This window comes from Lagopus muta, chromosome 2, assembly GCF_023343835.1.
Source record: "Lagopus muta isolate bLagMut1 chromosome 2, bLagMut1 primary, whole genome shotgun sequence".
Lineage (NCBI taxonomy): Eukaryota > Metazoa > Chordata > Aves > Galliformes > Phasianidae > Lagopus > Lagopus muta.
In genome coordinates, this window is record NC_064434.1 from 3,321,432 (window position 1) to 3,342,603 (window position 21,172).

Consider the following 21,172-nt stretch of genomic DNA (forward strand, 5'->3'; position numbering starts at 1 on the left):
AAGAGATGCATTCCTGTTACTCGTGCACAGAGTTGTGCTGCCTGCTAATAGCACCATTATCCTACTGCACGTGGTGCTATTAATGCATTTCACTGCTTGGTGCAGAACCTGGGGACCATTATTTCCACTGGAAAGGTAAGGCCAGTTCATATGACATGATTTAAATCTCTACAGTGAAGCATGCATATGCTGCACCAGGTCGTAAATCTTAACGGGATGCTGTCAGCAAGAAAAGGACCAAAATTGAAACCATTTATCTGAACTCCCCACCCATCCACCTCTGCTCACCCAGGCCAGTTTTGGGAAGAGGGATAAAATGATTCCAAATGCCTGCTGGGTTCATTAAGCAGCAGCAAATCCCAGGTCGGAAAGCACTGCTGGTTTCATCCTGTTCTCCCTCCATTTGTTCAGGATGCTCAGCACCTTGATTCACCCCAGCAGGGACAAACCTCACCACTTCTTCCTATTCTGGCTGCCACCTGAGCCAAAAAGACAGACTGTCACCATCTCATTGCTGAGACTAAGGGACTACCCAAAGCAGTGGGTGACAGCTCCTCTATGCTGTGGCTCCGCTATGCTGTGGCCTAGGCTCTGCAGCAGTAGAGACATCTTTTGCACACCTAAAGGAAAGTTGTTGTCTGACCTGACACTGGCCTAAGCATCCTTGTGCTGACCTCTTGCATTTCCTGACTAGAAATTTTTTTTGCTTGGCCTTCCCCATCGCTGTGTGTGTTGTGAGTAGCAGAGCTAGCCAACAAGCACATGGGAGAGGAGTCAGCCTGCAGAACATGGGAAGGTCAGGGCACTGTAAAGGCTGGCAATGCTAGGAGGGAAAAGGCTGCCTATGATGGTCCTTCCTGGGCCAAGGGGAGACTTAAAAATTATTTTTTTTTCCTTCTTTTTGTAAAGCAGAATAAAGGAATCACAGAATGGCCTGGGTTGCAAAGACCCACAGTGCTCATCCAGTTCCAACCCCCTGCTGTGTGCAGGTCACCAACCAGCAGCCCAGGCTGCCCAGAGCCACATCCAGCCTGGCCTTGAATGCCTGCAGGGATGGGGCATCCACAGCCTCCTTGGGCAACCTGTGCCAGTGCCTCACCACCCTCTGGGGGAAAAACTTCCTCCTCATATCCAACCTAAACCTCCCCTGTCTCAGTTTAAAACCATTCCCCCTTGTCCTATCACTATCCAGCAATGATATTTTAGGATGCTTGACTACAAGAGCAATATACATGTAAAATAGATTTACAGGGCAAATATTCAGAGATTCTCAGCTTATTAAAAGCTTCAGAATCTGATGCTGGAAACACACCAAAATCACTTGGACAGAACACTGCTGCTGCTCTGGGGCAGGGTGGTAGATACAGAATTCTCATTATGGATAGAGATAAAAATTACCACGAGAGCTTTAACATAAATCCTGAGCAAATGAATTTCAGCTTCCCAGGTCTCACCTGTACTAGGAAGGCTGCATAATAATTTGATTTACCACAGAAAAAATAGCATTTGTTCTCATAAGCCAGGAGTGAAACTCTCCTCCCTTGTACCGGTAGAACTCCACCAACATCTCAGGAGCTGCTCATTTAGGATGATGACAGAGGGACATTGGGCAGTCACAGAATACCCAGCTGCTCTGAATTCCTTTTCACAAGAGGCACAACCCATAACTCCAGCTCAGCACCTCCAAAAGCACCGCAACATCCCAAGAGCTGTGAAAGGTTTGGGTTTGTAATCATATTTGTAGAGATTGAGCCATACAATGATGTTAGCTCAGAGTCATGAGTTTTTGTGATAAACACACTGTGGCTGTTTTGCTGCAAGAGAGACCATCCTGTCTCAATTCTGGATATGAAAGAGAAGCAAAACCCACACAGAAGCAGAGCTGCACAAATGCTGAACACTAAGTCCCTATAGGAAAGCTGAAACTCCGTGTCTCGTGGACAAGATTTCTGATCAAATAACAGAAAACAACACTTTTAGAACAGAATTTGCATTGATGCATCAAAAGGAAGAGTTTGTTTTTTTTAAAAAAAAAACAGTACACACTGCCCAGAAAATAAGGTAAAGCTCATTTATGTCTCATAAAGCACGATTATCCATAGTTAACCATGAATACAGCTGCACAGCATTACAACTGCTATTCAAAGTTGGAAAGCTTTTAATATTATATATTGCTGCTGCTCAGCCTAAATTGTTTCTTCTTTTTTTTTTTTTTGCCTCCTTTAAATGTACACAATATTACAAATTTAATTTTAAGCTGTTTGAATCAGTCTGTAAAAGAGATTTGATTATACCTGAGTGTTCTGGCCCCAGTTTTTCCATATCTCAGTAATCTTGGCGGTAATTGGCTGATTAGCTCCCTCACACTCCATCTCTGCCTCAGTTTCCATGGTAATGTTACAGGAGCTATTATAGATGAGAACTTCATCTCTTTCCACTTTAGGGCTGAAACGAGAAGGGAGGTTAAATGGGGTGTCATCAATCTTAATGAAATGCAATTATTTTTACTCTTATTAATCATTGCAAGCCATTAGCTTGTGGCAACTCCTGGCCACCATTTGTCAAACTTTGCAAATTTCTGTAATTTTGTTTCCATTCTTTTATTGTTTATTTGTTTTTCCCCCCTTTATCTGCACGCGCTTACGATAAAATACATGCATAAATATCTCTCAGTGATGCCTTTCTGCTTCTCCAAACTATCACAAACAGCAGCAAATGCCATTCTAGGACCAAGGAAGATAAGTGCAGACAACAGCAAGGGAATCAGCAGTGCTGGGATCAAAGATGGACTCCTACGTGGAGCAGGGTTTGCTCACGTCCCCCCTCCCCGTCCTACTCACACTTAGCAATAGGGAATGAATAACTTGCGACTCCCTTAGGGCAAGTGGAGAAATTGGAAAAGCCACACAACTGGCTAACTGGTCCCTAATTCCAACTGTGAAAAAATGAGCTCATTTAGGGGTTCCAATTCCTGCTACCCAGCTGATTGCAATGATGCTTTGTTGCTAGCATTGGAACATTAACTTAGTAAATTAATTAAACTTACTTAACAGCCCAGACTAAGCAGATTCGATATATGTGCCAGTTACACCAACAGACATTTGCTCCAAAGCTTCCCCTTGCACAGGAGGGGAAAGTAATAGAGAAAGTGGTGGGGAAGAGATATTTTTTCTGGGTCTTGCTGCTGACAGCTGCTGACTTCGGTAGCGTTTTGTTATGAGGAGCTATAGGATCTAAGATCCCTCCAAGCGAGGGGAAGGCTTCCCCATTTACTTCTGCAGACTTTGGAACACTTCAATGCCACTCCTCCCTCCTTCCTTTGCCATCGTGCCTTCTTGTCACCCGTCAAATACACAAATACACACCTGGCAACTCGTAGGAAGGAGAGCAGAAGCTTCAAATGCCGATTTAGAATCATAGAATGGTTTGGGTTGGAAGAGATCTTAAAGCCAACCCATGGTTCATGGAAAGGGAACCTCCCACAACCCAAGCTGCCCACAGCCCCATCCAGCCTGCCCCTGGGTGCTGCAGGGATGGGACATCCACAGCTCACCTGTTCCAGTGCCTCACCACCCCATGTAAAGACTTTTACTCAACAAAATAGAGGATCAGGTGGGTAGAGTCAGGATTTTCAGGAGTTTCCAGCATCCTGAAAGATCCAACTAACAGGATTTGCTGACACACCGAAGTCATGAGCCACACTGCTATCTAAGTCAACCCAACAGCCAGAGCTTCCTTGAGAGCACAGCGATCAGGATCATTTGGTGAACCTGAATTTTTAAAGCTGGGCTGGGTATGATGGCTCACTGAGCAAACAAGGAGCTGCTCTAACTGCAGGTAGGGGCCTTTGTTCTGTTGCCCCTTTTTTTTAGGGCAGGAGGAGGTTAATGCGCTAAAGGAAGCAGCCAGAGTCGCAGCAGCAACAGAAAGAAAGAAAAGAAAAGCTTCCTGCAAGTAGCTGAACCTTTTTAACAGTGAATTTTTATTTCTATATTTAAATGAACCTTTCCCTCTGCTGTATCAATAATCAAAAGCCAGCCGTAGGGAACTACACTCGCTTTTGATAGCAACACTTTGAGAACTGCTCTTGTCCTGCGTGATAATTCAATGGACTGGGCTATCTTTCAAGACTGCAGAGTACTTCTTTTTCATGCTACAAGAAAAAGCTGCATCTTTAAATAACCAACTATTTTAAAGGGAGAAGGGGCATGTTTTCGGCTCACACAGCTCAGTTGGCAACTTGACGCTAATTGAAGTCAATGGAGAGGAACTCCAAGTGGTAATCATAGAATCACAGAGTCATAGAATGGCGTGGGTTGAAAAGGCCCACAGTGCTCATCCAGTTCCAACCCCCTGCTGTGTGCAGGGTCACCAACCAGCAGCCCAGGCTGCCCAGAGCCACATCCAGCCTGGCCTTGAATGCCTGCAGGGATGGGGCATCCACAGCCTCCTTGTAGGTAAAGAGCCAACTCCTTGCTGTCCTTGAAGAAGTGCACCCGTATCTGTGATGCAGGACGATGTTAAGGAACGGCATAGCTTTACAAGAAGGTGCAATTTGTGACAGAGAATCAAGGGAGCCATTCACCCAGCAGCGATGTTAACAGACAGTTGCCCTTTTCTTTTCCTAAGGAATATGCATTTGCCACTAGGTGGGCATAAAGTACAGACTACAGTAGAAGAAGCTTTGCTCAAAACACCTAAAACTATTAAGAAAGAACAGGAAAGACTGAATGTGTAGTTAAGTCAGCCATGCTTTCTATGCCTTAGTTCCCATCCCGGATGAATGTCTGAACTGCTGAACCTTTCTGCAGAACTCATTCATTTGTTCTTTTATTATTATTTTCACTTACAAGTATTAGTTAGAGCAACCAGGATGCATTATTTCAGGAATTCCCCAAAACGATTCCTTCAGTCACTTTCAAACCCTTTGCCACAAAGTGCACTTAATATTTGAAAATTGAATGTTTACTGAAATTAAGTTTGGAAACACAATTTCAAGAGCTCTGAGATAGATCATTTGGTTCACTTCAACTCCCTTCCTCTATTTTTCCCCAGATTTTCAGATCAAGAAACTCATCCTCATCAGCCCTCCTTCTCTGTCCTCTTCCACTGTCAGCAAAACCCACTTTAGAAATGGACTCACCAGAAAAACACATCGATGTGCTGGAAAATTCCTTTTGAGCCCATACTTGAAATTCTACACAAAGTATGAGTGTGAACACAGTAGGAGGGAAATTTAGTGACAATTTAAAAAGGTTTAAGTTTGAAAAAAGCAAAAACAGTAGGTAAAAGGGTGATTGATTTGATCTAGAACCTGAAGAGATGTTAAATTCTTTCTGGGACACAGACAATTAAAAAGGGCAAAAACATTGTTAAGAAAAATAATGAAGCAGTCATAAAATGAACTGTGTGACTTTCCATCACATGACAAACTCAGGTTCAGACCTCCCACCCCCTTCACTCCACTGACACCAGGATGAAGCAGCAGAACTGGAGAAATCCAAACCAGGAAAATGAGCAAAAAGAAGAACCATCATAATAATTCCCCCAATACAGATTTGTAATCAGTAAAGAGCTGAGCATAATTCTGAAAGCAGTAAGTGAAAGCAGTAATCATGGGCTGCCTCATCACTCTCAAGTCTGAGTTACCTGGTGCCCTTCTACGATGGCATAACTGCATCAGTGGACAAGGGAAGAGCCACTGATATTATCTATCTCAACTCCAGCAAGGCCTCTGACATGGTACCCCACAACATCCTTCTCTCCAAATTGGAAAGATATGGATTTGATGGGTAGACTGTTTGATGGATGAAGATCTGGCTGTGAGATTGTATCCAAAGAGTGGTGGCCAATGGCTCAACCTCTGAATGAAAATCAGTGATGAGTGAGGAGTCAGTACTGGGACTGGTGCTCTCTAACATCATCACTGACATCAGCATGGGGTCGAGTGCACCCTCAGCAGTCTGTGGGTGACACCAAGCTGTGAGGTGCTGTTGACACACCCAAGGGACAGGATGCCATCCAGAGCAACCTAGACAGGCTGAGAAATGGGCACAGGTGAACCTCATGAGGTTCAGCAAATCCAAGTGCAAGGTTTGAAACTGGATCACGGCAACACCTGCTGTCAGTACAAGCTGGGGGATGTAAGGAATGAGCACAGCCCAGACAGCAAGGGCCAGGGAGTACTGGTGGTGGACATGAGCCAGCACTGTGCCCTCATAGCAGTTGTGATGGGACAAGGAGAAATAGCTTCAAACTAAAAGAGGGGAGATTTAAACTGGATACAAGGAAGAAGGTTGTTATGATGAGAGTAATTAAGCACCTGCACAGGTTGCCCTGAGAGGCAGTGGTGCCCCATCCCTGCAGACAGCCAAGGTCAGGCTGGATGGGCTGTGAGCACTGATGGAGCTGTGGGGGTCCCTGCTCAGTGCAGGGAGTGGGAAAGATGGCCTTGAAAGGGCCCTTCCAACTCAAACCATTCTATGATTACCTGCCTTGGAGTTACCCTGCTCATAGCAAAAGGAAAGCAAAGCTCAGCAAGGCAAGGCAAGGCCTCTGAAATTTCTTGTTTTGAAGCTAAATCAATCAGCTTAATTTCAAGTTGCTCCCTCCTATCCCTTAAGTTTCTCTGTTCTTGTGTCCCCTAATACACCCATCCTCCCCATCTCCCAGGATGCTATCAGACACTACCAAGGCACTACAAAGGCTTTGGACACACCAGCTGTCCAGCTGTACATATCCACTGCCTGGCCTGCAGCTTGCTGACAATGTGCAGATTAGGGTAGAATTCTACTTTCCCCTCCCTCAAAAGGAAACTGATTTCTTCCTGCCCAGCTGAGATTTTCTCTAAACTGGCAAGAATTCCATAATTCTTAACACATCCAATCCTTATGAAACCCAGCTCGAGTTTATCAGAGCTCAAAAGCTGATGGGGTAAAAACGACAGACCGACAGGCAGATGCTACAACTGTATTATTGCTGTCCTTGTTTAGCATTTACCAATTCTTCTCACCTCAACACAGGGCATCCAGAAATCCCTTGATGACTCGTAACACTACTGGTGGCATAAGAACCAGATAAGGATGAGGATCAAAACTCTGCAACGCCACTGAAGTAGCTGGACTGCACCAACGATCACTCCCCATTGAAATAAAGCATACACAGCACTGCAACGATATTCTAATTCCCTATTTAAGGGCTTAAGTGTCTTTTGCAGAGTGCAATTCATCTATTTATTCCTTACTCCGAGCCTTTCACTCCTGAAGTACACGCTCTGCAGCTATAGGTCTCTACAGCTCTATCAAAGGCAAAGGTAACAATTCACACTTCCAGGCAACTTGGTCTTGGATTTGCAAAACCCAACCACCCCTTGCTGAGCAAATGTTGCACAGCCTGCTGAATTTTCTCTGCAACTTTTTACTCATGAAACTGCTTGGAGAGAGGAAGGGGAGGGGAAAAAAAATACAAAGGCTTCTGCTTTTCATAATGCCTAATCTTTTTCCCCATTGGCATCCACCAGATGTTGCTTTGGATCAGAAGATAAATATTAAAATCTAAGAAGGAACAAAGCAGGCTGTTTACGAGATGGATTTTCTGATGTTTCTCAAACCCTTTAAAAAAGACGGGAGAGGAGGGGAGGGGGGCGAATAGAAATGCTTTGATAGACGCAAGGAATGAATTTCACGACCCAGCAGAGCTCTCTAGCGGTCTCAAGGCTAAATTGCTCTGCTGGCAGCAGCCTAAGAGTTAGGAAACACATCCTGATGTCAACCCGAGAATTAGGAATTATCTCCTTCTGCAGTCCATCGTTTGGCAGGGGCGGTGAATACCTTCTGGGTAGAACTAACCTGGCAACGAGTCCAGCAATGCGGCTCTGGGAAGGGCCGGTGTCCCCCTGCTGCTGCTGAGCTTGGCTCTCCCCACACAGGTACAGGTAGGACCCGGGTCCTTGCTGGCGGTAGGAGCCCACCATGACTTGGACATCACATTTGATAATGGTGGATCTGTCCTCTTGGCAGTTGGCAGAGGAGTGGGTCAGGCTGCAGAGAAAGGCCAAGGACGCTGCGAAGACAGGAAGGGAATGAATCACGGAATGGCTTAAGTTGGAAAAAAGCTTAAACCCCACCCAGACCCAATCCTGCTAGGGACTTTTTGTTAAAACCCCCATCTGGAACCAACTACACTTCTCCTTGTTGAGGGGTACCAGGGACAGGCGAAGCAGTGCCCAGGCGTGGCACCAGGCTGGGACATCTACTGCCTCCCTTCCAAGAATGGGATGAGGGGATCATAGAATCCTAGAGTGGCCTGGGTTGCAAAGGAACACAATGATCACCCTAGTTCCAACCCCCTGCTGTGTGCAGGTCGCCAACCAGCAGCCCAGGCTGCCCAGAGACACATCCAGCCTGGTCTTGAATGCCTGCAGGGATGGGGCATCCACAGCCTCCTTGGGCAACCTGTGCCAGTGCCTCACCACCCTCTGTCCAGATACTTCCCAAAACAGGCCCAGCAAGGCAAAACCCTCTGCCAGGGCACATTTGCTGCCCTTCGGTGAAGCTGTGGGATCTCAAGAAGGAGAGCAAAAGAGCTGCCCTTGGGCCAGCCATCCCATCACAGCACCCCAGAGAGGAGGATGTGCTGACCCCGGTGTGATTTGAACACACAGCCTTCTGATCTGGAGTCAGACGCGCTACCATTGCGCCACGAGGTCAGGGACAATCACGCAGAGCAGCCCACGGGTCACTGATGTTAAGCAGATGTTGGCTACACGTGTCACTGCTTCCCCTCGTGCATCCCAGCCTCCGGTTTGGTACATCTTTCTGGGGGTGAACTGCTTCCCAGCAGCTCCCTGTTTCATGTGGTGTGCCTGAACGTAACTCCCCTTGTATGACAAGGATCCACATCTCTGGGATTGAAAGATCTGAAATCCAGACGCAGATTTAGTGACTGTTGTACAGCCTGGAGGGCTTCTGGGGCACTTGGGTGAATGGGGGGACCAGTTTAGCACCATGGGTATGCTAAGAGGTGTGATGGGAGCGGCTGCTTTGCTTTGAAATGGATTTAAGGAAAAAGATGTGACCAGAAATTAAGTTTTCCTATTGCCAAATCTAGAAGGGAAAAAAAAAAAACCAAACCCACAAAAAACCTTCAAAAATATGAACCATTATTTGGAATAATAAGAAAAAGATTGCCTGCATCTTCACAAAATTTGCACTGATAGTTCTCGCAACCAAAAAAGACCCCTTCCTCAAAGATCTCAGGAACAAGAGACAGAGCTAACAGGCAGAGAATCCTAAAGGAGTGGTGATATCATGCCTATATTGCTACTTTTATTGTCCAGAAACTATGCCTAGAGACACCTGAGCAGTCTATAAGACTGCTAAGTCTAAGTCTATAAGTTCCCAAAGAAGCCTCATGCTTTCTTGAAGGCCTGGCTGCCATTGCCAGGTGTATTTCAAACAGTCCTACCTGCACCTGTGTTTTGGCAAATAACTATCAGAAGGACTAAATGCTGCAATTAACTCGCCTTTGCAGTATTTTTATCTGCAGTAAAACAAATTCATTAAAGGAATTCCTTCTCATTCTGTAAGAGGGTAAGGCTCGTTCTGCCTTACTAGCGGTAGGAAAGGCTGTGACACAACCAGATGTGGTCATGGAGATGATACAACTGGATTTGATGTCTAACCAACAACAGCAATAATAAAGGACGTACACTCCTTAAACACACCTAGAACAACCTAGAAAGGGACTTCATTTCCATACACTACTGCTTCTGTCCATTGGATGTTGATACCACTACTTGTGTCCATTTCTCATCCCTTCCTTGAGGATTTACGAGGTTCTGATATTTCCACATTACCCTTCCCAATTAGGAAGAAGTCTTCCTCTGACCACTAAATGCAAATAACCCTTGGTAGCAGAAAGCTGCCATTCTCTCCTGCAACAAGAGAAATAAATAAATACCAATTCAAGATGGTAACACACTTAGCATATCCTGGAAGTGCATAGTCTACTCATTCCAGGATGCCTCTCCCTGCTTAATTCGTAAGTGTCTGAATCCCAGAATAAAGCTTCTTTATGCTTTATCTACCCTGTAAATACAGAACCCACTGATCACATGTTACACAATCCCATCACCAAGATTAATGCGTTCATCCCATCAGAGCATCTTTTCTGAGGTCAGACATGATGGCAGCCAAAACTCTGTGTGTCAGGGATGGGTTAAGGACCGGCTGCCCCCAGCCCTCTCTTTGAAGGATGCTCTGGCTTAAGCCAGGATCCTGGGCTGTTCAGCACCAGGGCTTTGTTCTGGGTCGCTGTTTAATAACAACTGTTGGACATGTGATGAGGCTAAACCCTACAGGAGATCCAAGGGCAGCTGCAGATTGATTGAACAACTGCCCAAAGAGTTCCAGTGCCAAACCACACATCTATGCACCGCTCTCATAGCTGGCAGCAGAGCGCAACGTTAACTTCCACTCAGCAGAGAGAAAAAGCAGGTTACGAATGAAAGAAATAAAAAGTGAAAATAAAGGCAAAAGGAAAGGGAGAGGAAAAAGAGAGACCTTCTAAGGTCATCAAGTCCAGCCTCTCCCTATGAAGAATTGCTCCCTACGAGACATTCATTTTGCACAGCCGGGTTTCAGAAGTCCCAAGAGGTGACTTGGCAAGCATCTATTCCACTGCCTGATAGATCTCACTGTCAGAACACTCTTGCCATGTAATCAATATGCTTCCCCCACCCCCCACCCCCCTTTCTTAATTTCATTTCCAGATTTGAAGGGCAGAAGGCACCATTTGGACTCTTTGGTTTGATATCTTCAATAAACGTGAGAGACCCTTGTCTCTACTCACATTTCAATTGCTACAGCACTTCCTCTTCAGGTCCTCTGCACCTATATGTGCAAATCTCCCCATTTCCCTCATTATATTCCCTGTGGTCCTACTCAATGGATCGCCTTGGTACACTTCATTGCTGCATCCAAAGCTACTCCCCCTCATTTCTTCTGCTCCAAACAAGGAGCTCCAATAAGCCACATCTCTCTTCCTTTTAAACCAGCCTCATTTCATTCATTCCTAGTTTTTAATCTAAACCATCTTCTCTAAGCATCCACTTCTACCAGTGTGACATGACTAATGGCAGGTCAGAGATTTGCTCACAAGGATCCTACATAAAAAAGCCTGGGCTTGCATTCTTTCTTCTTGTGCTCTGAATGAAGCACACTGAAGTACTTCCTGCGCCCAGGTTGTACCAATGGTCAACCCAAAAACTCTCTGCAAGCCCTTTTCTTAAGGGAAGACCCCATGAGACAGATTCATGGATGACCAGTGGTTCCTCACACCTTAGAAAAACATCTGTTTAATGGGGAAAAAAAGTCCCATTGCCCATCTGCAGAGGGTTTGACCATATAAGAAAGCCAGATGGACCAGCTAAGGACTCCCACATGAACATATCTCATTGTGGACAGGTTGAACACAACACGCTCCACCACTAAGAAGGGAAGAGAGCTTCCCTGACATCCCCAAGCTATGCAGGGAAGGCATTTCCACTTCATGATGTGTTCCAACAGGAGAAACACAGCTCGATCTCTCATTTAGCATCCCCTGGGCTAAGTGAACAGCTGGGAAATGGCAACTGAGCTTCACACCTGGCTGCAGCAGCCCCTGCACTGACGGGGCCTTATAAGCCCAGGACCACTCCCTGTGCTCCTCTTCATGGAATCCCATAGGAATCCCTTTGCCACCTCTTTCACATGGATGAAGCTACAAAAGAAAGGATGTGAGAGCTGCAAGTGGCAAACTCCTCCATGCACATGGCAGCAGGTAAAGAATGTGATGAGACTGCACGTAATACCCTAAACTGTTGGGGATGTAAGACACAAAATATTAGGGAGAAGGTAGCCTAGAAAGCAACACTAAACAACACTAATGTTATACATAAATGTGCAGCCACATGCACACAGCCTACATACATCTCTCAGTGACTGCAAATAGCCTAGTAAACCCACAAAGGACTTTTTTTAACTGGGAGAAAAAATCCTGTAAATGCATTGACATACATTACAGAAAATAATTTGGTAACTCAGCTGTTGAGATGAGTAAAGTGCAAAAACCACAGCAGGTGACAGAGGGGGGGTGACTTCTAAGCGGACCTAAACATGTGTCCTTTTGCTTGGGGAGGTATCACTCCCTTTGCATCTTCTCATCCAAAAACCTCAGCCAGCAAGTGGGCAGCAATCAGCATTCACTTGCTGACATCTCGTGTTGGGAAAAAGAACTGCAGAGCTGCCTGTAAGATGGATTTCCCCAGGCTCCCCCCTCTGCCGCCTCATCCCCCAGTGAATTTTGAACACAGTTATTAATGCTTTTACAGTTAGGATCAATTTGATTATATTTTGGTTCTGCTGTTCTTCCTGCAATGACTAAAATGCCTTGTTTTATATGCTGTTTTTTTTATATTGTTCAGTTTTGTTTTTTTTTCATGCTGTTTGCACTCCAGCTTATGAACTATACACGGATCCCTGTTGATTGCCTGAGCTTTGGTTTGGGATTCTCCACACCTTAACATCTTTTTCTTTTTTTTTCTTTCTTTTTTAATATATAATGGTATTTCCCAGGGATCAGCAAAGTAAACAATTCTGAAAGACAAGAGAAACTTCTGGATTTCATAATAACTGAGGGTGACATGGTGGTGATGCGTTGACAGTTGGACTAGATTATCTTAGTGGTCTTTTCCAACCTTAACAATTCAGTGATTCTATAAAAGAGATTTTAGGACACCTCTCACCCCAACCCCTGCCCACAGCAACGCTGAATTTCACGTTGTTCACATTAGTTTCTCAGCAGCTGATCAAGTCAACTTCTGACTGTTCCCAAGGATGGAGTCTTCACACCTTTGAGGAGAACCTTGGCAATCTAACCTCATGGAAACCTTCAAAGCCACTTTTCTTCCAGGTCCCCAGATGAGATCTCTGGTCATTTGAACAGCCACAGAATCACAAGGATTTCTGTAGATCTCCAGATTTTCCTCCCAGCATCAAATCTATGGAGCTGCTAAGATCTGTTCCACCACTACTGCAATGCTGCAGCACCAAGGTAGTCACTCTATACATAGTGTTTAGGGAACTGAATACATAGAAGCACAGGATCATAGAATATCCCAAGTTAGAAAGGACCCATGAGGATCGTTGAGTCCAACTCCAGCCTCCAGATAGCACCACTCAAAAATCAGAGTTTATATATCATGATGGGATTTAAAAATCTTAAATACTGCCTCTTGCCAGCATTAGGAGCTTAGTAACGTGCTGCCAGAGCGAGGAAATACGCCTTGTTCAAGCATGTGCCCGTTTGGAAGAGTTTTCTCCAAAACTGAGGCAGTTATTTCTCTTTGAGAGAGACAGAACTGGCAACATTCCCTACTGTGCTGCCTCTCTCCTGTTAAATAGGATGATCTACCTGAGGGATGATCTCATGTTGCTCTCAAATCCTCAACTCCGGCTTTCCAAAGGTATGAATTAGCCATAGTGTATCATTCACACTTCCAGACATTCACCTTGTTCCACCAAACTCATATCCCACTGAAGCTGTCCCATCATACAGCCAAAAGCCACAGAAAAGACATTTAAGGTAGCTTGAATCATAGAGAGGCTTGGGTTGGAAGGGACCTCAAGGATCGTCAAGTTCCAACCCTTTTGGTTCTGGGCCATAAAGAACTGCTGTCACTTCACACCTCACACACAGCCATGAAGCATGTGTGGCAGCTCGGGCCACAAATGGATCCAAAGCCCATGGCCACAGATGCAAAAACACCCCTAACACCAACAGACTTTAGAACAAACTCAAAAAACAGAAGCTTATGTTGGTTCCTCTCTTCTCTCCAGAGCTGATTCTACTTTCTTTTCCCACAGGACAATGTACACTGCAACCACACTCCCTTTTGGGTCAAAATATGGTTTTAGGGGGTATTTTTAACACAAAGCCAGATTTTGTGTCTTAGCTGACCTTGTAAGCGTGGTGCAAGGCAGCTAAGGCTCGTTGTCGTTTCATTGCCCAACATTTCACAGGGGCTGCCACAGATGGTGACCAAAGTCTGCCCTGGGGAAAATCCAGTTCCATGCAGGTGAACCACTCCTCCATTCAAGCCACCTTGGAGAAGAACAGAAAATGAGATGTAAGACATAGCCCAGTAGCTACCAATCAACAGGAACAGTTCTATCAACTAAAAACTTTTGCTGTCATGCAAAAAAAAGTAAAAATAATCACATCCATCACCACCAATAATCCATCACACAGCATCTCTTGGAGGAAGAACCATTTGTGACTCACCCCAGTTGCAACGCACAGCTGTCACCATCAGCTGAGAGATGAAGGTCAGGTTGGAGGAAGCCCAGCCTTTGGGGACATGCAGACCCACCACAGGGTATTCACCAGCAGGGAGCAGAGGAGGAGAGCACTGCAGCTCCGAGTGAGTGATGGTGACACCCCTACAAGCAGAGTCTCCAACAAATACATGGATGGCATCCATCTCCATGACCTGTGATATATTTATTGTTAATAGGAGGCCAGTCACAACAAATGAAAGGAAAGCTGGCGTAGACTCCTCACTGTAACTAACTTCTCCAATATCATAGGAGATGCCATCTACTGTCAGCCTCAGTGCCCTAGCACCATTGCCTGGGGGCACCGTGCACTGGATGGCTATACAGGTGACATTGAGGATGAGGCATGGTTGCTGACCAATGAGAACAGATGTCCTGCTCTTTCCTTTCAGTGCTGCACCTGCAAAAGTGAGCAGGCCTCCACCATTGGTACTGAAGTTTTGGGGGTAAAACTGGTGGACTTGAGGCGTGATGGTGAGAACACTGGATGTATTTCTGAAGCAAGCTTGCCCACTTCTTCTGTTGGATATAGAGATGTTATGCTCCCCTGGGGCAATGCAGTCCATCTGGCACCTGATGCTGGTCTCATTCCAGAAAGTGACCTTGCAGACAGCCTGGTCATTCACGTGCACCACAGGGCTGTCACCTGGCCATGCCAGTCTCTGCCCTCGGATGGTCACATAGGTGTACATCCCACTGGTCTCCCAGGTCACCGCATCTACAAGGGGAGTTGACTGCTCGTGAAGGTGGAGCATACAATCCCCAAGGCAGACACTGCTGATTCCATTGACAGTCACTGTGACATTAAGAGCCCAAGACACCTCAGCCCACCACTGGTAAGGCAAAAGGTGTGTCCCTGAAAGGACCATGCACTTAATGCTATTGTTGTCAGAGCTCTGGAGCTCACAGGAATAATTACCATCCAGGCTGACCTGTCCCGGATCTGTTCTGGATCTTAAAGCAATCCCTGATATAGTAATTAACATCCCACCACAAACAGACCCATCTGATGGGAATATGGAGGTTATCCGTGGAGTTACTGTGATGGTCTGCAGCCTTGCTGTCACGTGAGAATATCCAAGCTGTCTCTGGATAACCTGGATAGGGTAAATACCAGGTTCCAGGTTGCTCAGTGGTAAAGAGCATTCATAAAACACTGCAGACTCATTGCCACGTTGCAGCTCAAGCTCACACTCGCTGTCTCCCAGCTTAGCCACAGATCCAGTGATGTTTACCCCCTGGATGCTCAAGAACAGGCTACTCTCCAAAATTTCCAGTTCAACTGTGGTAACCAGAGGTGTCAAAGCTCTTTGGTAATTAAAGGTGATGCTTTTTGCAGCAGGAACGTTTTGAAATGAGCTATTGCTAATGAGTATATTTACTCTGACAGGGACATCTTGAGAAACTTCATTAGAGAAATTAGCAGCTGGCGGGGTCAGACACCAAATGGTCTCTTCTGCCAAGCGGGTAACCAGACAGGTTTGTTCATTTACTGAAACGGAAACCAGGGACCGATTTTGGCTAAAGCCCAGCCCTGAGATTGTGAGCAGTGTTCCACCTTAGGAGAAAAAAACAAAAAACAAAAATAAGAATATTAAGTGCAAGAAGGGAATGAATGACTGTTTGTGAACTGTCTGTGTGCTGAGGATAAGAACAGCACTCAAATAGCAATCTGGATTTTTTTAGGAAGTGATGAGAAAGATGCAAAACCTTCAGCATTCCCAAGTTAATTCCACATTTCTAAGCCCATAGCAGCCTCACAAAGCCAGCTGAAACAACTCTCCATCTCCATTTAGTTAGCCTCTCAGTGTCCTGCCTGCTTAAGCCCTTCACAAAACTGCAGCCAAGAGTTAATCAGTGGTTACCTTCCAATGTACCCCCTAAAAATGAAAAGAAGGGTGCAATACTTTTTTTCTTAACGCGGTTAACTCTTCAGAAGTAACAGCCCTTGCCCTCTAAGCTCAAACTAATCTCTTTTCTTTAAAGGCTGGGAATGGAATCTGGGGAGGACCTGAAGTCACCTCACAGAAATTTCTGTCTTCTCTACACGAGCTCCAAAGGGTCCATGTAATATTCACCAAATGGATTCAACTCTCCTCCACCCCACAGGCAAACGACAAAATAGGATAACCCAAAATCTGTGCTTCGATATCTCGAGTGAAATTTTTGTGTTTACTTCAGTGATAATTTGCTCTGAAACACAGTTAAATGATTTCCAGTGTTAAAGTATGGAATAGGATTAATCAGTATTTCATTTTTGACTAAAGTTAACACTGAAAAAGGCTTTTTTGTGTGTTCAAGTTCAGGAAAATAGGTATCTCTTTTGGGACAGATTGAAAAGATTCCTTGCTTGGAACCAGGATTGCGCCCTACCATCCACTTAACTTCCACGCATAAAGTCATGAAAGATGGAGGCGTAATGACTGAAAGTTACAGCATGCATGAGTCAGGTGTGGGTGTGCTTTGTTTCCCCAAAGGGAACATGCAAAGACTTGGGGAAATCAAACCCAAAGCACAGGGACCCCTGAGCCAGCCAACCAGATCGAGGGATGCTCGCTGAAATCCCACGTACCCAGGCTGCTGCAGTCTGATGTCTGCATAATAAAGAGTCACAGATTTAAGACACCCTCATTTAAACTGATGTGAAACGGGATGCCCTTTCCAGCCCTGCAGGGAAACTGTGCCCTTGACCCCTTTAACCTCCGTAAGTGGCTGCAGATGTACTGCCTTTATTTACCCAGGAAAGAGCCGCAACACGGCTCGATGCTGAAGACCTCCGAGATGTAGTGGATTAATGGCTCAACCCTGCAAAACAAGCAACACAGAAGGTTTGGGGGTTTTGCTTTCTTTCTGGAACATCTTTGATTTCTTAAACTGGAAGAGGGCAGATTTAGACTAGATGTTAGCAAGAAACCCATTACTGTGAGGGTGGTGACACACTGGAACTGGTTGCCCAGTGAAGCTGTGGATGCCCCCTCCCTGGAAGCCAGGCTGAACGGGGCTGTGAGCAACCTGGTCCAGAGGGAGGTGTCCCTGCCAATAGCAGGGGGATAGAACTGGGTGATCTCTTCCAACCCAAAGCTTTTTATGATTCTATTATGAATATTGTCTCATGGCAACCTGTGGGCCAAGCGCAGTCCATACAGCACGGTGAGCTGCCTATCAGAACCAACCAGAACGTGGAGTTTTCTGCTAAACAGATCCCAGCATAGCCATGTCAACAGATGCAAGAGCTCCAAAGATCCCAGCTGCCTTTCTTTCCCTGCTCCTCCCTTGGGAAGTAGACTGAGGAAAAACCAGGTATAACCTCCAAAAAGGCACTCAGACAGGGGTGTAGCTTTGCTTTCCCTCTTCAAATGAACCCTAAGATACCACACAGGATGGAGAAGAAAATTTAAATCTTAAGGGAAGTGCGCACATTCACACACCTGTTTGAAGCAATAGCAACGCCATTGATGATAACAGAAACGTTGTACCATCCCACAGCCAAGGCTGGAAGCGTCACATTAAGACCACTGTCCATCTGCACCTGGATCTGTGCCCACACGCCCCCAATTTGGACCTTGATATCTGACCCTCGGTAGTTCGCAAATGAGGATATTCCAATCTGAAGCTCCTGGCCCCCTGCAAATGGAAGAAATGATGAAATTATTTCAGTAGCAATGGTTATTTTAGCACATAAAACCATTAAGTGCAGTCATGTCCATCAGCCAAAACCCAGAAACTGGAAGACTGCAGTCTTTGTGTTCTATTAATTCCTTTGCTTTCTCAATAAGATCATCAGATATTAATAGTGTGAACTTGGCTATATTCACCTAAAGCCTAAATATCTATTGATAGATATTTAAGGTAAGATCTATGCCCTCAATACAGATATCCTAAACATCCACACCTTGCTAGAGCCAAATCCAGACTTTCTGCAGCTCATAGACTGGAGCTGAGTGAGGGATTGTTCCAAAATCCCTGCAAAGATTCAGACCACGCTTTTCAGCACTGTGAGAGTATCTAAACTTCAATGGAATCTCCTACAACTACCTGAAAATTTCCTTAGGGGCCTAAAATCAGATGTCCGTGCACGCTCCATAGCACCTTGTTTGCAGGAAACAGGTCAGTCTACCCAGTTTAAGTTCTGTTGTGAGATGAATTATGCTGAAGATAGAGGTCATTTTGCCTTGTGTTTTCTGTAGTAATAGAAAAGGACAAGGACTGTGAGGAAGGGAATTTCGTAACACAAATTCCTCCTGAAATAGCTTAAAAATTTAGGCTGGCATGTATCAGTCCAAATAAAGGCTCTGAGATAGCTTTCTCATTGAGGAGAAACAGAGTCTTTGTGGCATAATTCACCTTCTTTTAAGGAAGATTTCCAAAGGAGCAGTAGTGAATCCTACCACAAAACTGCCAATTTCACTTCACCGACCACATAACGAGCACAGGCAGAGATGTGTTCAGGAGATGAATCACATCCCTTTCTCACCTCCGGAAGACATGGATTCAACTCCACAGAAGCAAGCACACACAGGACAGAAGGGGTCTTCCAGCCTAACTCCCTACCATCATGGACAATCCTGAATTCAGACAGAGGATGCTAAAATCCCCTTACCATGCACACGAGCAGGTAGCCTGACATGCTCATCTACACACAGAATATCTACCCAGGGTCAGCTCTCCCAGAGCAGCCCCATTTTCACCCATTCCTCTTCCTCCCTGAGCTCACTTGACATAAGAAGTTGACCATGCCACATGTCACACCGTTATCCCAGCCACACAGGGATGGATAAGCTGCTTTATTAAGACAAAGGGAGAGCATAAAAAGAACTTTTGTAGGTTAATTCATCCTAAAGCTTCAGATCCGAGTAGCAATTTTGACTACCAAGCACAGACTGAGACCACTTGGCTCTAACACAGCCTCCCCAGCAGGCACGATCACTGCAGCCTCAGAGAATCCTCTCCTTTCCACAAAGCAGGAGAAAAGCTCCTCTGAGAAGTCGTGGAAAGCAGCGCTCTTCCATTCAGCACGCACAGAGTCAAAGTTTGAAAGCCTGTGAAGCTGAATATATTAATAACATGAACTCTTTGGACTCTTGGTCAATTGTCAGCTTAATCCTAGATGCCTGGGAGGCATCGGTGTAATTTATTTATTCTTTTTATTATATAGGAGGAAAATTATATTAAAAGCTGAAGCTGTGGAGGTTCTGAATAGAAGATTGAACTGAGTCCCAGCATCGTTCAGGAGACACTATAACATTAAGGAGTTCCTTGCACCTGGGCTGCCCACGGCTAGAACAATCTCCCCTTGGTGCTATCGTATCTGAATAATATTCAGATGATAAAGGACGTTTTCTCTTACTTATGCATTCTGGAGTAATAGGAAATGACAAGGGCATTGGGGAAAGGGATAGAAATGTCAGGTGTGCAGCAGGCACTGCGTCTTGTTGCCATCACAGCTGTCTCGCCCCCTGCATCCATGCCAACTCTCTGAGCTGGAAGGAGCTTTGTTAAGATATGCATTAAGAAATTGGAAAAAGAAACTTCAGAGTGTATCCTTGTAGGAATGGAAGTGGGACACATTTAAAAAAAAAATAAATAAAAATTCTGTTCTCTTCTTAGTTTCCTAGAGGGAGGTATCCTTGCCTATAGCAGAGAATTGGAACTAGATGATCTTGAAAGTCCCTTCCAATCCAAACCATCCTATGGCTTTTACTGTTTTTCCTACAGAGGGAGAGGAGAGAACAGCTGAGGTCAGGTTGGGTTCTTCAGCCTCACGCTATTGGAAACCAGTCCCTGAGTCCCAGACCACAGACTTGCCTTTGCCAGCACAAAGAAGGAAGACCGTGGCCAAACTCCTGCTCATTTCTCTTTTGACAGCACTGAGAATCAAACCCTAGATTGCAGCACGCCTCCCTGGATGGGCAAAGTACAGAAAAGATTGGTCTGTGTATGATTGATGTATAATATCAGAATAGTAGGATCCCACATCTCTAGCCCTGCTGTGGTGGGAAGCCTACTGCTCAATCCATTGGTAATAAAACAGGTTCTGCCTGACAGGAGACTTTGCAGTGTCTACAGAAGCTGTGAAAGAAATAAAGAAACAGCTTCAAATCACAGAATTGTAGGGGTTGGAAGGGACCTCTAGAGATCATCGAGTCCAACCCAGGTGCCAACAGGAAAATAGAGGTTCCATTTCCTAACTCAGTGTTTTTTCTTGTTAACCAGTGCTGTGCTAATTGTCATGGCACAGAAAGCTAAATACACCTACAAAAACCCCTGGAAGAAGGCAAAAGGATTTCAGTTTGGGGGATGCTTGGTCCAAGATCATTTCAGTCAACCCTAAAGGTGGCAGCAGAGCTGGTGATGGTTTGTGTCTTAAAGAGAGTATTTAAATCTAGTAATCAGCACCTCTGTCTTGTTGCTGTCATTTTAAACTCAATTTGAAGCTAGTAAAGCAAGAGTCTATGGAATGAGTCAGGAAGAAAGAGGCATCACCCTCTGACTACAGCCCACTTGTTAGGGTCCTGGAGAAGTACATTCTCTAGCACCCATTTATCTAGCCATTGCTGAACCTGCTACCAAGAACGGATGAGTGGGGCCATTCCAGAGCAAAGCCAGAGAAATATGACTTTGGAAGAGCATCATAGCACACTTAGCATTGAGGACATGACGCATATTGGACTAAGGCAAGCAACTCATTATCCCAGGCTGGATGGGGCTCTGAGCACCTGTTGGAGCTGTAGGTATGCCTACAGGGAGTGGAACCAGATGGCCTTTAAGGGTCTCTTCCAACACTCATGATTCTATAG

At 45.3% G+C, this 21,172-nt stretch overlaps 1 protein-coding gene and 1 non-coding gene across 2 annotated transcripts in view; both read right to left on the reverse strand.

Moving 5' to 3' along the window:
• Positions 1-21,172, reverse strand: part of PKHD1 (PKHD1 ciliary IPT domain containing fibrocystin/polyductin) — a 246,991-nt gene that overhangs the window by 189,951 nt on the left and 35,868 nt on the right. Inside the window, exons 29-34 of the mRNA XM_048935320.1 lie at positions 17,804-17,999; positions 17,113-17,180; positions 14,323-15,933; positions 13,999-14,142; positions 7,848-8,061; positions 2,295-2,445 (exon numbers count right to left, since the gene is read on the reverse strand). Of these exons, the coding sequence (XP_048791277.1) occupies positions 2,295-2,445; positions 7,848-8,061; positions 13,999-14,142; positions 14,323-15,933; positions 17,113-17,180; positions 17,804-17,999 (2,384 nt within the window). The remainder of the gene's footprint in view (positions 1-2,294; positions 2,446-7,847; positions 8,062-13,998; positions 14,143-14,322; positions 15,934-17,112; positions 17,181-17,803; positions 18,000-21,172) is intronic.
• Positions 8,636-8,707, reverse strand: TRNAW-CCA (transfer RNA tryptophan (anticodon CCA)). The gene has a single exon. It is a non-coding gene; the product is annotated as a tRNA-Trp (tRNA).